Source organism: Podarcis raffonei, chromosome 12 (genome assembly GCF_027172205.1).
Source record: "Podarcis raffonei isolate rPodRaf1 chromosome 12, rPodRaf1.pri, whole genome shotgun sequence".
Lineage (NCBI taxonomy): Eukaryota > Metazoa > Chordata > Lepidosauria > Squamata > Lacertidae > Podarcis > Podarcis raffonei.
In genome coordinates, this window is record NC_070613.1 from 34,511,529 (window position 1) to 34,528,168 (window position 16,640).

Consider the following 16,640-nt stretch of genomic DNA (forward strand, 5'->3'; position numbering starts at 1 on the left):
AGAAGGCAGCTCTGTTTAGGGAAGTTTCTAATGTTTAATTCTATTTTTAATATTCTGTTGGGAGCTGCCCAGAGTGGCTGGGGAAACCCAGCCAGATGGGAGTGGTATAAATAATGTATTACTACTACTACAACTACTACTACTATTTATTTTATTATATTATATTGCAAGGCTACAAGAGTTCAGCTGTGGACTCAAACCTATGGAATCAAAATGAAAGAGATGAGGGAATGAGAGAGAAAATCCCCCACAACAAATCAGAAAGAGAATGAGGGCGCACCGGCCTGGCATTTTGGTGGCTAGTACATGAATTGCTATGCCTTGCCACACACTTACTTAGCAGAATTTATATACCACCTCATTGCACTAAAACTACTAAGAAATATTAACGTTATAAACAAAAGTAGTTAAAAACAAATGCTTAAAGAAAATTAAAATTAACAGTTATTGACATCTGTGTCTGGATAGGCTTCTGTAAACAAAAATGTTTTAAGCAGGGACTAAAAAGAGCACAATGAAGGTACCTGCTTGGTGTCAATAGTTAGGGAGGTTCCACTCATCTTAGCGATTTGTGACATATTTCCCTAAATGTCGCATATGTTTAGTTTTGCTCAGTTTTGGATTTTAATATATTTTAGTGCATACTTGCAATTCTGTATTATGTAATTGGTCACTGTTTTCTGCAGCAGAACAATGCACGTATTTTTGTAAACTAAAAAATCTTTAATAATTTTTTTTAAATAATATTGGAGGGAGAAATAACATTTAATTCAACAAAAAAAAAAAAATCCAAAGGAGAAGATTTTTAGACTAACCCTTTCCTTGATGGGTTTTTGTGTTTATTTCTTAGTTAGAAGTCATTCAAACATGCAATGCCTTAAAATAGTCCAGCAAATGTAAACTCGGCGCAAAACTTGTACCAGTGTGAATGAATCTCAAAGGACAATAGGGAAGTTGGTGCACTTTTTATACCTCAGAATGCACATGAGGGAACACTTCTCTGAAAACAATCCCATTCTATTGATTTTGGGGGTTGTTTTAAACAAACTTTTAGTCGCTTTGTACATTACCATGATATGTATATGAGGAAGACAATAAATAAATAATAGCTGCCACATTGAAGGTTTATTATTTATAAAAAAAATACTTATATACCGCTTGCCATAAAAAAAAGCAGTGGTTTACAACTGCTGTACATACAATCATACAATATAAGCCATATGGAAATGTTGAAATCAGCAAACTATTGTGGAAAGATGCATTCTTAATTGCCTGCATAAGCCCTGGTGGAAGACAGAAGTTTTCAGCAGGCATTTAAAAGTTGAAACAGAAGGTGCCTGCTGAAGCTCACATTGACTGAGTTTTCCACAAGACTGGGCCAATGACACTAAAGGCTCAATTTCTTGTAGCAGTCCTATGAGCCTTTCCAACTCAGGGAATGGCCAGCAAAGCGCCTACTTTGCCTCTGCCTATTCACAAAATAGATTCCACTAGAATTAAGCAAGGATAGGAAGTACGGTCTGGAAAACAGGCCAGAATTTGCAGCTGCATCTTTTATCTGCCCCACAACCGACATCATATAGGGCAAGTGTGGCTTGGGGTATGGGAGCAGCGTTGTGGGCCAAATTAGGCTGGCAGGCTAGAGGTTCTCTAGTGCTGTTGTAGGGCTAAGTTAGGTAACTTGTGTACCTGAATTCCTCCTGGATTGGTGGTTTCATCAACTCCTGGTCATCTGCAGTGATGGTGCTGCAATGCTGGAGGGATCAAACCAGCAGTTCCTTCTATCTGCAAGCTCTCTTGGTGATAACAGGGGTAAAGCACATGAGACTGCCACTAGGTACCCTAATTCAATGCCCTGCACCCATTCCTCTGGCTTGTTTTGCTAGTTTCTGTGTTCATGGCGGTATACACCTTAAAAGTAACACACTTAACAAAAACAGCAACCTGTAATCTGCCCTACCTCAACTATTATTTTGTTTCCTTGCAGAAACTTGTCTCTACCAAATGTCATTGACATTTCTCTCTGTTTCTCCTGTTTCAGAGCAGCATTAATGATTGGACAAAAAGCCATTGGAAAGAAATCAGCATGGAGCAGATGGACACAGAACTCAGAAGATTTGCCAAAGCAAGTCCCATAGCTTCTCATATTTCCCCCATTTCTTTGGCTTCTTTAGCTTCCTTTCCCCCTGCCCATGCAGTGTTTGTTGTTTTCCCAAAGTATCAATTCTTTCAACCTTCACACCCATTTTCGACTCAAGCTTAGGTCTCTGATGCATGGAAAGTACAAAATGATGCTGTCACTTTTATTTTTCCTGACACAACATATCAGGTTAGATCTACAAAGAGAACTAGCATAAAGCAAGATGCTAGAAGCAGATAGAATTTGCATTATTTCTCTCTAGGTGGTGTTTAAAAGTAAAAACCCAATTCCGGCAACATGATTACAACATTAGCAATAAAAGCATACGTCATAAATAAATCTGCTAAGTCTTTATGGCGCCACAACACTTTTTTGCTGCTTTTAATGTTTTACCAGTGATGTTAAATAATGATTCCAAGTGCTGTGTGACCCAGTGTTGTGATGCAACATTGTCATAACATAGTTGCGATGCATTTCCTTAGGAGATGTGGTCGTTGGATAAAGAAGTCCGCTCCTGGAATGTGTATATGAATCTGGAGTTAACCATAAAGAACCTGTTGACATCACTGAGGATTGTAAGCGAGTTGCAGAATCCAGCAATGAGAGACAGACACTGGTATCAGCTGATGGATGCAATAGGTGTAAGTATTGTTTTTTAAAATTCCTTTGTAAAGATCTCTTGGCTCTTGTGTCATAAATATTGCTTCACTGTGGCATGGGAGGTGGCATGCTGCTTCGTTGCCTTACTGTGGTGGGGCCGGGGCAGCACAGGGTTGGGGTAGCAGTGGGTTGCCAGTAGTGACAGGCACAGATCCGCATGCACTTAGACACTGACAATCTTGTGCTTCACCTGCCCTTGACCCGCATTGCACTCCCTTGCCCCAACCTGGTGTACAGCAGCATCACTTCAGCCAGGTAGGCAACACAGTGGTGATTCCCATGATTTCTATGTCTGCACTTATGATTCTCAGAAACACTTCATAAAACTCCAATGCAGCCAGCTCACAGACTTTGTATAGAAGCTTCAGGACTTTAGTCAGGAGACTCCCTTTTCTTTTTGAATGTTAGTAATTCATACTCCAAAATGGAACACAATCCGCCAGGTCTTTTTCCTTCACAAGCTCTTTGAGCAATAAGAACAGAACAGGAGATGGCTGAAGGTCAAAAAATCATCGCTTTCCATGTTTTACCTCCATGGGTGCATATTGCATAAACGTATTCTTTTCAAATTCTGTCTTAATATTGAGCTCACAAATTAAGGGTGATTCCCAACCCTTAATCAGAGTTGATTTCAGTAGGTCTACTCTTGCGTATGACTGATAGTTATGTAGGTCATCCACCACTGTAGTCATAGCCTGACTTCTCCTTTCTCAAATCAAAAAGCTTGTTCTTTATCTTTAAGCTTTTGTTCTTTCCTCATAACATATAATTGTATTTTATTTGTTACATAAAATTTATATACCATTTGACTGGGTGGGGAAATGATACATTTGGACTCTCACACCTTGCCCATGTAGAGATGAGAGCTTCATAAGATGTTTGGGTAATTCACTCATTAAAAGATAAACAGGCAAAACTGAAGCATGTGTTGAAAGACTGTTGCTACTTTTCTGTATTTTGCAGCTTCATTTTTCAATAACCGAAGATACAACATTAGCAGACCTGCTGTCATTGAAGCTGCATAAGGTGGAAGATGATGTCCGGAACATTGTTGACAAAGCAGTGAAAGAACTTGGGACTGAAAAGGTTAGTCTGCTTTTCTCCTCCAAATTACTTTTTGGATTTTGGAATTTTGAATTACCTATTCTTGTTTTCAAAGTAGAACTGATCCACCATTGATGGCTTTCCCCCTTCCCCAACTTTTTGTACAGAGTAAGGTACAGTCAGAGTTTATTTACTTTTTCAGTACCTTTAAACTTATTTTTGTCTTTTCCCTCCAAAGAATGTGCATGTAGGCAATGATAAAACACTGTAAAACACAGCAGATGACTCTGTGGTTTAAACCACTGAGCCTCTTAAGCTTGCTGATCGTAAGGTTGGCAGTTCGAATCCATGTGACAGGGTGAGTTCCCATTGCTCTGTCCCAGCTTCTGCCAACATAGCAGTTTGAAAGCATACCAGTGTGAGTAGATAAATAGGTACCGCTGCGGTGGGAAGGTAAATGGCGTTTCTATGTGCTCTGGCTTCTGTCCCAGTGTCCAATTGCATCAGAAGCATCATGCTGGCCATATGACCCAGAAAGCTGTCTGTGGACAAATGCTAGCTCCCTCGGCCTGAAAGCAGAGATGAGCACCGCACCCCATAGTCTAATTCGACTGGACTTAACTGTTCAGGGGTCCTCTATTACCTGTATATATATAAAAAAGCAATCTTGCTGTGCTTGTATATTTATGATTGCATCATTATTTTTGCATGCTCATTTTTACTGATAAAACATTGCAGAAAAGCAATCTTAATCAGATAACATCAAGTCTTGAACAATATGTAGGAGCACAACTAAATAAAACAGCATTCACAAAGAGTCTAGATGTGATTGGATGGAGATTGCACATTACAGTGTTTTATCAGTGTGCACAAGTACACACTGAATCCCAATAAAACTGAATCCCCGGAAGAGTCACAGTGCAGTAATGCCGACAATCATATTGAGACTGCTCGTTTCAGTGTTTGTCGGCATTTTATCAGTGCACATTTGCCTTGATAATGTACAAAGCAAGAATTTTGAAAATGAATGAAAGCTTAGCCACACTGTACATTTTCCAAATCCAGAATTAATTTTAGATGGTGTCCTAGTTCAAGTGAATTCAGGAGGAGGGGAATGCAGGCAGGGTGAACCAAATGTGCAGAATGTGAAAAAAATTGCCATTCCCTACTTTTCTCTTTTGACCAAAAATGTGTGGATTTCTGTAAGGATTTCAAGTACTGTGGTACCTCGGGTTACATACACTTCATGTTACATACACTTCAGGTTACAGACTCTGTTAACCCAGAGATAGTACCTAGGGTTAAGAACTTTGCTTCAGGATGAGAACGGAAATTGTGCTTCGGCGGCGTGGTGGCAGCGGGAGGCCCCATTAGCTAAAGTGGTGTTTCAGGTTAAGAACGGACCTGCAGAAAGAATTAAGTACTTAACCCGAGGTACCATTGTAATATGTCCATGACCTGAGGCGAGGTGAGAAATCTGTGACCTTCCTGATGTTGTTAGACTACAACCTCCATGAGTGACAGCCAACATGACCATTGCTTGAGGATGATGAGAGTTGTCGTCCATCTGGAGGCAACAGGTTTCCCCACCCCAACCTAAGGAGTACATGAAATCTCACCACAGCCAATAAAAAAATGGTACCACTTTAGATGGATTTGGGCAGCACAGGAGAACTATGTAGACTATTGCTTGGGTAATAACACTTGATTTAAATATATTTCAAACCCATGTTCTAATGTGTTAACCAGATTCTCATAGAAATCAGTCAAATATGGGCTGCCATGGAGTTTTCGTATGAAGAGCATTACAGGACCAGTATTCCGTTGTTGAAAACTGATGAACAGCTTTTTGAGACTTTAGACAATAACCAAGTAAGATGTTATTTGCTAATGTAAATAGTAAATGTGCTTGTTGCTGAATTACTAATGTGTTTTTATAATTGGACTAAACCTAAGGCACTGTTTCCAGAATCTGTATTTACAGTGAATCTTAGCTGTCCCAGATGTTAAGTCTGTGAAATTATACGTGTCCTTGACTGTATACGGTTTTAACAAAAATTCCTGTCTGTGTAGGAGTTAGCAAAATTACAGGTCCTTGGTCTCTCTCTTTTTCCCCTAGATAGTATGGAATCATTTAATAATATGCTGTCCATTTGCAAGGTTTGAAAATGTCGTTTGCTGTGATTTACTGTAATAATAGCTTGCACAAGATTTTTTTTGTAAAACTTTTGTAGCTATGACTCCTATGCCTGTTAAGTAATTTTATTTATCCTTTAATTTTATTCCCACTCTTCTTCTTTTTTTTCAAGGTTCAGCTGCAAATAATTCTACAAAGTAAATATGTTGAGTATTTCATTGAACAAGTCTTAGGCTGGCAAAAAAAGCTGAATGTGGCAGACTCTGTCATTTTCATTTGGATGGAAGTTCAACGTACATGGTCTCATCTTGAAAGCATTTTCATTGGCTCAGATGATATCAGAGACCAGCTTCCTGAAGATTCGAAGCGATTTGATGGCATTGATGCAGATTTCAAGGTTAATGAGGAATATCATGATTAAAATCAACCATTCCATTGCCCCCTTTTCTTTTTAGCAAAAACATTCTTACAATCTTATATGTCAATGAAATCTCAATATCCAGCTCGCAGGATTGGATGTGTAATATATATTAAATCTTTCTATACCTTTCTATCTCCAAATATGCGGTACTCCTGTGATGTTTATGCATTCTTGGATCAGAATTACCCAGTTACTGGTGTTCGTGTGTGGAAGGAGGTGGAATGTTTGGAGGCAGTGATCTCTCACACTGTCACTTGACTGTTCCAAATAATATATTACAAGCTAAGATAGAATTATAAATGAATGCTGGCTGGATCCCCCAACTCTCAGCTGGTGCCTCTGCCCAGTTTCCTGCAATCACCCTGCTCCTTCTCAGTCAACCATGCCACAGACCAACCCTTCCAGTAGGGTCTTCACCATCCCCCACAGTTTAGGGGAGCCTTTTGGGTGACCTAAACTATAAGAGTTTGAATCCCCGCGAGGGGTGACCTCCCGTTGCTCGGTCCTTGCTCCTGCCAACCTAGCAGTTTGAAAGCACGTCAAAGTGCAAGTAGGAGAAGGTCAACGGCGTTTTCGTGCACTGCTCTGGTTCGCCAGAAGCGGCTTAGTCATGCTGGCCGCATGACCCGGAAGCTGTACGCCGGCTCCCTCGGCCAATAAAGTGAGATGAGCGCAGCAACCCCAGAGTCGGTCACGACTGGACCTAATGGTCAGGGGTCCCTTTACCTTTAAACTATAAGAAGAAACAGCTTTCTTGAGCATGACTTTCATCTGCAGATTTAGGGTTGCCATACGTCCTCTTTTTCCAAGACACGACCTCTTTTTCAGGGGTATAATTTCTGTCTGGGAATTTTTTTAAAAAATTGCCAAAATATCCAGGTTTTCTTTTTTCTTTTTCCCTTCCTGCCAGGCTGCCCCCTTCTCCTAGCGGTGCCTCCTCCACTTGAGCCTCCTTTGCCGGTATGGCTCAGCCCTGCCTGGGGACCATTACACGCCGCCTGCCACCTCCTCTCACCCGCTGCCTCTTTCTCTCCCGGTCCCTGTTTGTATAATAATCATATATATGTGTGTGTGTGTGTGTGTGTGTGTGTGTGTGTATATCAGCTTCTATTGCCTACATATAGTAAAGTAAGGGTAAAGGGACCCCTGACCATTCGGTCCAGTTGTGACCGACTCTGGGGTTGTGGCGCTCATCTCGCTTTATTGGCCGAGGGAGCTGGTGTAGAGCTTCCGGGTCATGTGGCCAGCATGACTAAGCCGCTTCTGGCGAACCAGAGCAGCGCACGGAAATGCCGTTTACCTTCCTGCCAGAGCGGTACAGTGGTACCTCGCAAGACGAAATTAATTCGTTCCGCGAGTTTTTTGTCTTGCGAAGCACAGTTTCCCATAGGAATGCATTGAAAATCAATTAATGTGTTCCTATGGAAACCGCTTGCCGGGCTGGCGGTGCGGAGAAGGGCTTTTCTCCCCACCGCAAGCCTTCAGGACAGGTCCGGGAACAGAGGGGAAGGCGCGCTGCGCTTCTCCTCTGTTCCCGGAGCTTTCGGGGCTTGCGGTGAGGAGAAGGGCTTTCCTCCCCACCACCAACATTAAGAACAGCATTCTGAATGTTGGCGGTGGGAAGGAAAACCCTCCTCCCACCGCAAGTCTTCAGGACAGGTCCGGGAACAGAGGGGAAGGCGTGCAGCGTTTCTCCTCTGTTCTCGGGGCTTGCGGTGAGAGGAGGGTTTTTCCTCCCCACCGCCAACATTAAGAACAGCATTCTGAATGTTGGCGGTGGGAAGGAAAACCCTCCTCCCACCGCAAGTCTTCAGGACAGGTCCGGGAACAGAGGGGAAGGCGCGTTGCGCTTCTCCTCTGTCCCCGGACCTCTTCTGAAGGCTGGCGCCCCACCGCCAGCCTTCAGAACAGCCATCCGAAGGCTGGCGGCAGGAGGAGGTCTCTCCGCCCCACCGCCAGCCTTCGGAGCAGCCTTCCGAAGGCTGGCGGCGGGAGGAGGTCTCTCCGCCCCACCGCCAGCCTTCGGAGCAGCCTTCCGAAGGCTGGCGGCGGGAGGAGGTCTCTCCGCCCCACCGCCAGCCTTCGGAGCAGCCTTCTGAATGTTGGCGGTGGGAAGGAAAACCCTCCTCCCACCGCAAGTCTTCAGGACAGGTCCGGGAACAGAGGGGAAGGCGCGTTGCGCTTCTCCTCTGTCCCCGGACCTCTTCTGAAGGCTGGCGGTCCACCGCCAGCCTTCAGAACAGCCATCCGAAGGCTGGCGCGGGGAGAAGGGCTCTCTGCCCCACCGCCAGCCTTCGGAGGAGCCTTCCAAAGGCTGGCGGCGGGACGAGGTCTCTCCGCTCCACCGCCAGCCTTCAGAACAGCCATCCGAAGGCTGGCGCGGGGAGAAGGGCTCTCTGCCCCACTGCCAGCCTTCGGAGGAGCCTTCCGAAGGCTGGCGGCGGGACGAGGTCTCTCCGCTCCACCGCCAGCCTTCAGAACAGCCATCCGAAGGCTGGCGGCGGGACGAGGTCTCTCCGCTCCACCGCCAGCCTTCAGAACAGCCATCCGAAGGCTGGCGGCGGGAGGAGGTCTCTCCGCCCCACCGCCAGCCTTCGGAGCAGCCTTCCGAAGGCTGGCGGCGGGAGGAGGTCTCTCCGCCCCACCGCCAGCCTTCGGAGCAGCCTTCCGAAGCCTGGCGGGGGGAGGAGGTCTCTCCGCCCCACCGCCAGCCTTCGGAGCAGCCTTCCGAAGCCTGGCGGGGGGAGGAGGTCTTTCGAACTGCTAGGTTGGCAGGAGCAGGGACCGAGCAACGGGAGCTCACCCCGTTGCGGGGATTCGAACCGCTAACCTTCTGATTGGCAAATCCTAGGCTCTGTGGTTTAACCCACAGCGCCACCCACGTCCCTTCCTACATATAGTAGGGGTATTTAAAATGAGAGTCGTCATAGCGATCCATTGTTAAAAGTAGAAGTCGGCAAATGTGTCCTCTTTTTTTGCCCTTCAAAATATGGCAGACCTAGGATAACTGCTAGTGAAAATGTGAATGAACCATTTTTTGTCTTAACAAAAATTATAAGGAAAGGCTTGTGAGCATTAAATATTGAAATGATTATTTCTGCACCTATACCCAGGAATTAATGAATGACTCAGCAAACACAAAAAATGTATTGGAAGCAACAACCAAGCCCAATTTATATGAAAAGCTTGAGGATTTGCAACACAGGTAAAACTGAGCTAATTGTTTTCTCTAATATATTCCAGTATACAATAATCAGCAGCAAAGGATTGCTGAAGAGATGGTCTGTATAGTTTGCTTTGGGATTCATCCTGTTTTAGATTATTTTAAAAAAATTAGACATGCGTTTATAATGAAAAATTAAACATGCGTTTATAATGCTTAACAATATTAAGAAGTGTGCTACAAACAGTGATGGAACGATAATCTGAAAGAAAAATAATACTGGCTAACTGCTGACCTTTAATTGGGAATGGAAAACTACAATGGTACTCATTCCCCAGCAGATACTTTTTTGGTTTTAAGGTTTTTAAAATTGAGGTGTGCATTATATTCGATGGTGCATTAGATTCGTGTAAATACAGTATTTATATGCTGGTGTTTGATAAGACCAGTTTATCAAACATGTTTAAATGTCTGTGCATTTTAATGACCCTAATTATGTTATTTGGGCATTTGAATTCGGCATTCCTAATTAGGAACACCACAAAGTCTGAACAAACACCATTCCATTAATTAACAGTAAGAGCAATTCTAGACTCTAGTTGGATGTGGCAGGTTTGTTCATGTTAACAGATGTATACAGAACTGCCCAATCTACTGAAGTAAATGGAGAAGCCAGCAGGAGCTATGTTTACTCATCAAAGCAAGTGATAGGGGAGAAAATTCCATTTAGCTTGCATTTAAAGGTGAACCTATCTAATTAGCACTTTCTGAAATAATATATGAAGCTAAACAACTGTCTTTCAAAACTTCACACTTTACTGATTTTTTGCAATGCAGTTTTCCAGCCAAGAAATTAGTACAAAAAGCATATACCAGTGTAAAGTATGCGTGTGTGTGTGTGTGTGTGTGTGTGTGTAAGTGCTGCCTGGTCCAAAACGCTCCTTTTTCGGTAAGGTGGTAGCCAAGCAGTTACAGGTATTCCTGAAAGATACAAATTACCTGGATCTATTTCAGTGTGTGTTCAGGTGCAGTTTGGGGACTGCATTGGTCTCTGTTGCCCTGATGGATGACCTGTATTGACAGCAGGACAGGACAACCTAGAGGGTTGTGTCCAAAGAGTAGCACTGGGAGACAGTTTCAGCTCCATGGTCTGTGTGCTATGGCGTACTCAAGGTACAACCTTGTCCCCAATGTGGTTTAACATCTGCATGAAGCCAATTTGGGTCCAGGATCCCTTACATTTCCGTTTGATATTTGGAGGAGTCACTGTTAATGGTCCCCCATTATGGAATTTCCTGAAGTCAGATAGGTTCCTTCCCTACTAAACCTCTGGTGTCTGCTGAAGTCTTCTTTATTCAAGCAGGCATTTTAGTGTAGTTTGATTTTACGCTTTTAACGAATCTTTATTTTTCTGTAATGTCAACTGCTTAGAGAATCTTCTTGTTAAGTGGTGTATAAATTGTTTAAATAAAAAGTATGGGCTGTTTCCAGGTGCAGTTGTATTGTTTATGTATTTTTTTCTTGTGGCACAGTTGAACACTGACAAACATTCATATTGCTGTGCTGAAGGCAAGCGATTTAAGGTTGCAATCAGTAGTAGTGCTGGGAGATGAAGGGCATGGGGCACATGCACTAGCGGAGACTGTTGGGTGCTCCTGCCAGCATATTTAAATCTTGTTGCCACCCAGCCCCTCCCAGTATGCAGAACTGACTCCGCCACAGGGAGACAAGGCTCCACTACCCCATCTGCCACTGGCTGCAGTGCTGTACATACTTAACTGAAAAATAAGCCAAATTGAACTCAGTGGAACTTCTGAGTAGATAAGCATAAAAATGAATGCTGCTGTCCTTGAAAACCAGCTTCCATACATACATACATACATGTTTTGGTGCAAAAAGTGCCATAGATAATTAAATGTGAATATCCGAAGTGTTCCCCTTTCCATTTTCAGGCTTTCTCTTTGTGAAAAAGCTCTCGCTGAATACTTGGAAACCAAGCGCTTAGCTTTTCCTCGGTTCTATTTCGTTTCATCTGCTGATCTGCTTGACATTCTCTCAAAAGGAGCACAGCCAAAACAGGTAAAGTTTCTTGTAATCGTGTTTAAAGCATTATCTGCAAAGAAATGCGATAGCAGAAAGTGAAAGAGAAGGTGATTAAAATCTGAGCAAAGCTGGGGTGACTGAGTTCCTTAATTGTATGCTGCTGTTTGAATGCAGGTGACTTGTCATCTTATTAAACTTTTTGACAACACTGCTGATCTTAAATTTCAAGATGACAAAGAGCAGTCCAGCAATATTGCCCTAGGAATGTACAGCAAAGAAAAGGAATATGTCCCATTCACTGCTGAATTCAAGTGTGGTGGCCAGGTATGTTGGTTTTTTTGATGGCAAAACTATACCTATCTGCTAAAATTGGAGGAAATGTGAAAGTAAATTGGGGTGGAAACATTCATACTGCTTTGCCAGAGAAGGGTGATTGGAAGCTGCAACATTGTACAGATGTAGCCACTGAATTCAATAGGACTTACTTTTGAGTAGACATGCATAAGGTGGTGCTATAAGAGTACCTGAAACATATTTCTGATGAGGCATGAATATATATACATAATGAAATTTTGCCTCCATAAATTCTTTTGCTTTTTTTAAAACAACAACAACCCTCTTATCTACCACCTGGTTTTAAAAAACATGAAGTTACAAGGGAAAACAATAAGTCTGTTGGGTATTGAAATGTTTAACAATGTAATTATGCATCTTTGCAACAAACTTTTCAAAACAACTCTTCCCCTCCCAAATCATACACACGTGGGTAGACCACTTCTTTTTTAAGACAGGTAGGATGCTTTAAAATAATAATAGTAAGCCAACTAATCCGAAGGAGAAATTCAACGTCTCGCTCTTGTGATTGTTCTATTTGTGCAAGTATGTCTGCTTAATAAACCCAGGACTACCCTGGAGAGGGCCACTGGACTAGTATTTGAGAATGCAGTGGTGGTAACAACACCAGTCTTTTTCACTGTCGGCACTGCAACATAAGAAGCATGATTATGAGCTGTAACGTGTGCAGCTGGCTTCACAGTAAATCTTGGCTTGTCCATCCATTGTCTGCCTTGCTTCAACATCTGCATCTCTCTGGAATACCAAGGAGTTGAACAGGCACCACAGTGCTGGAGAGAGCACCCATAAGCAATTTCTTCACTGGACTCTTGCATCTCTTCATAGTGAGACTTAATGTCTCAGCAGAATTATAAGCAATGTCCAACAGAAATATTGCTAAGCTCAGGTGGCTGTGAGGATGGAAAAACTGTGCGGAAGTCGTTTATTTTGTAATGTTCATCTAGGATACCACATACCATGGGTTGCTTTAAATGCAGGGGCAAACCATGGTTTGCTGCTTTGTGAGTGAGATCTGTACTCACATTCTCTCCCATTACTCTCCACATGGGCATTCCAGTTCCTTTCCTTTCCTTTCCTTCTGATTTACTGACAAACCTCAACTGGTTGTTACTTGCTTGGTTTACATACATTTGGGAGTGGCAGAGAGAATTTGAGCACATGAGGGAAGGAGGGGTGGGGAGAGGGAATATATGGACATCAGACATTCCCACAATTCAAACTGTGTTAATTCTGAATTGGCCCAGTACGTTGACTGCAGGCTAATTTGGGTCTCATTGTAATCAGTGGGGCAAGTTTGGCACGATTTCTAAGGGATAAGTCCACCTAAATTAGTGTGCACCCAAACCTAACATCTTCAATGGTTTGTTTTTCCAAAAGGTGGAAACCTGGTTAAAACGCCTAGAAGAAGTCATGTGTGAAACAGTGCGTCATCACATCACAGAAGCTGTAGCTGTCTATGAGGAAAAGCCCAGAGACCAGTGGATCTTTGACTATCCTGCACAAGTAGCACTCACTGGCTCTCAAATCTGGTGGACCACTGATGTGGGAATAGCATTTGACAGGCTGGAAGAAGGCTTTGAAACAGCCTTGAAGGATTATCATAAGAAACAAGTATTGATAGATTTCTTATTTATGTAACAGTCAAGCCATATTTAAAATAGGGCTAGTTTACAAAGCTTGCAACTAGGGGCGTAGGAAGGCTCTCCGGCACCCGGTGTGGCATGTCGAGGGGCAGGGCAAACCGCCTAGCGGCGCACGCACGGCACCGCTACGTACGGTACACAAGCAGCACCGCTACATACCGCCGGCAGGGTGAGCTGCGGGGAGGGCAATTCCCTGGGCGCTTCAGGGCGGGGCAGGTTTGTCACCCCCCCTCAGGGGTGGAACCCAGGGCGGACCGCCCTCCCCCTGCCCCCTTCCTCTGCCACTGCTTGCAACAGTTCAGTTGATAAACCTGAACTTTACTGCTTTAGGTTGCAGGTGCACATGTAGGATGTTGCTTGTTTGAATGCTTCCACAAAGCAGAGTCTTCCTTCATATAGGAAAGTGACATGTCAAGGAAAGGCCAGTTTTTGCTGTTTTCCTTGGCTTGCTAGTGCACAAAGCTTTCTTCATGGAGTAATATTGCAAAATTCAGTTCCCCTTCCCATGCAAGCTGGAAGTGGCACAGTCCTGCAAAAACCTTATGACTCAGTTCTTGCCAATTGTGTTAACGGGCGTTAAGACAAATGAAATATGTCTGTAGGAGTGATTTAGCTAGAGCGTTAAACAATGCCCTGTCAAGCTGTATTTATTGGCTACTCATTTTTATCTGTGATAAAAGAAGCATTTCCTTTGCCTGTTCATAGATAAGATTGTTTCTGTGTCTTTGCAAACACACTACAAAAAGTTTTAGGCACCTTACAGACTAACAAATTTTATTATGCTTAATAGCCAATGTGTAGTTTTCACAGGCTTGTATTACAGCAAGAACGAATATAAACGAAGGGAATAAAAGCATTTGTTTGATTGCAGTACCAGTTACTAGCATTGTCTAAGCTAGTGCATGTACTGCATATACATGTTTTGCATATGGGGGGGCTCATACCTCTTTGCTATACAGCAAAATTGCTACAACAGTTGAATTAACTAATTGCATACAATAAACCAACAAGTGGTGCCTTAAGGCTAGTGGAGTTCCATTTAGTAACATTTCTTTCATTGTTCCTTTTTCAAGATCACTCAGCTAAATGCTCTTATCTCTCTATTGTTGGGAGAGCTGACATCAAGTGACAGACAGAAGATCATGACTATTTGCACAATAGATGTTCATGCAAGAGATGTGGTAGCAAAGCTTGTTGCTCAGAAGGTAAAGTTAAATTTCCATCTTGTCTTCCATACCAGGGTCCAAGGACTGGTTCATACTACAGTGGTGCCTCGCAAGACGAAATTAATTCGTTCCGCGAGTCTTTTCGTCTTGCGATGTTTTTCGTCTTGCGAAGCACGGTCAGTCACAACTGCACCTCTTCAAGCGGTTTTTTAAAAAAGGAAACAAACTCGCAAGACGTTTTCGTCTTGCAAAGCAAGCCCATAGGGAAAATCGTCTTGCGAAGCAACTCAAAAAACGAAAAACTCTTTCGTCTTGCGAGTTTTTCGTCTTCCGAGGCATTCGTCTTGCGAGGTACCACTGTACTTTATTTTATATGTATGTATGTTTCATTTTTCATTTTCCCTGCTGCAGTCCTAAATGTGTCCCAAATATACTTTTTTTGAAGTAAAACTCATCCTAGTGATGCAGCAATAAAACTGCTAGCACATTTGCAAAGCTAAAGTTTTGGATGGGGAACTGCATGTTAAGATTTCTGCATTGCGGGGGATTGGACTAGATGATTCTTGGAGTCCCTTCCAGCTCTGTGATTTTATGAAATAAATGAGTAAATGCTTCCCAGAGGATCAGGTTATCATGCATGCAGGGTGATCCGAAATATGTTTACTGACGTTAACCTCACTTAGTCTTCTGCGACTAAGGCTGTAAAACAAAGCTATAGCTTAATGCTATGTGCATGAGCCTATAATTACTATGAGCAATGCCAAGTCATGAGCCTTGGGCTCATTTGCTCATCACCTCTAGCTGCAATGTAGCTGGAAGGAGGAGGTTGGCAGCATCCACTTATTTTGAACCAGAGTTCCTTGTTACATTTGAATGACAGGAATACTATGGTTTGTTATCAAGGCAAGTTCATGAATCATGGTTTTATCGTAGCCTTTTTTTGAATAAGCCAATATTTAACTCTTAATTCATTGGATAAATTTATGTACCACTCATATTGCATAGTTATCTGGATGGTTTAAAAACCCAATTAAAACTAGAATAGCAAACAAAAAAATAGAAGCAATAAAACACAATTATAAATAATACAAACAGAAAAATGGTATATATAAAAAATCAACATTGGGAGAGCAGCTAAATGTTGAGTAAAAAGAATGTGAGTGCGTGGAACATTTTGGGCACTTTTTTGGGGGGGCACTTTTAAAAATTGTATGCTCACTGCACCAGGTTAGCCAAACTTTGGCAATCATTCTCCATATGGGCTATGTTCCCTGCATATTCTATAACTCAACAGCAAATAATGGGCTGTACAGGTTAATTTGCAGGGATTCTCATGTGCACTTGTTGCTGAAGGCGAGGATATGTAGATAAGGGCATTAACTCAACACTGAATTTAGAAGAGGAAGACAGGGCATAGCTGTCCCCCTGTTAAAACACACCCAGGAAATTGCTACTAGGACAAAACAACAAACACCTCTTCCTGAGTTCTTTTTTCTTATAAAATCAGATTGGGGTGATGGGAACGGTGGTTATGTAGTTACTCCCACAAATAAGATGTGTATCAGTGAGGTTCTCTGACATAGGGCATTTAGTCTACTCAGGCCTTGTCTGGTGTGGGGAGAAAGCCTCAGGATCATTTATTTCCCTGAAATGTCACTTCTTCAGGTGTCACATATCTCCCCCGGGGAGGAGGGCTCAGAACCGCTTGTTTATCATCTCTGAAGCCATGAGGGCCTTGGAGCAGGCAGCTGAGAAAAATGTAGGAAGAGGAACCAGTAAAATTGGAGTTTTGAGCTCCTGCTTTGTCACAGCACCTTGGCACCAGTTTGTTGGTGCAGAACAGCTGGCTGTCTTTTAAGCTATTTGATG

The 16,640-nt window shown here is 42.9% G+C and overlaps 1 protein-coding gene across 5 annotated transcripts in view; it reads left to right on the plus strand.

Annotated features, from left to right (window-relative positions):
* DNAH11 (dynein axonemal heavy chain 11) overlaps positions 1-16,640 on the plus strand; it is a 149,272-nt gene that overhangs the window by 35,883 nt on the left and 96,749 nt on the right. For 4 of the 5 annotated variants that reach the window (XM_053409651.1, XM_053409647.1, XM_053409649.1 and 1 more), the window contains 10 exons: positions 2,042-2,125; positions 2,623-2,781; positions 3,764-3,886; positions 5,594-5,716; positions 6,154-6,378; positions 9,516-9,607; positions 11,518-11,644; positions 11,783-11,932; positions 13,340-13,573; positions 14,679-14,810. In XM_053409651.1, coding sequence (XP_053265626.1) covers positions 2,042-2,125; positions 2,623-2,781; positions 3,764-3,886; positions 5,594-5,716; positions 6,154-6,378; positions 9,516-9,607; positions 11,518-11,644; positions 11,783-11,932; positions 13,340-13,573; positions 14,679-14,810 — 1,449 coding nt within the window. The remainder of the gene's footprint in view (positions 1-2,041; positions 2,126-2,622; positions 2,782-3,763; positions 3,887-5,593; positions 5,717-6,153; positions 6,379-9,515; positions 9,608-11,517; positions 11,645-11,782; positions 11,933-13,339; positions 13,574-14,678; positions 14,811-16,640) is intronic. The other variant, XM_053409648.1, reaches the window with a different exon arrangement.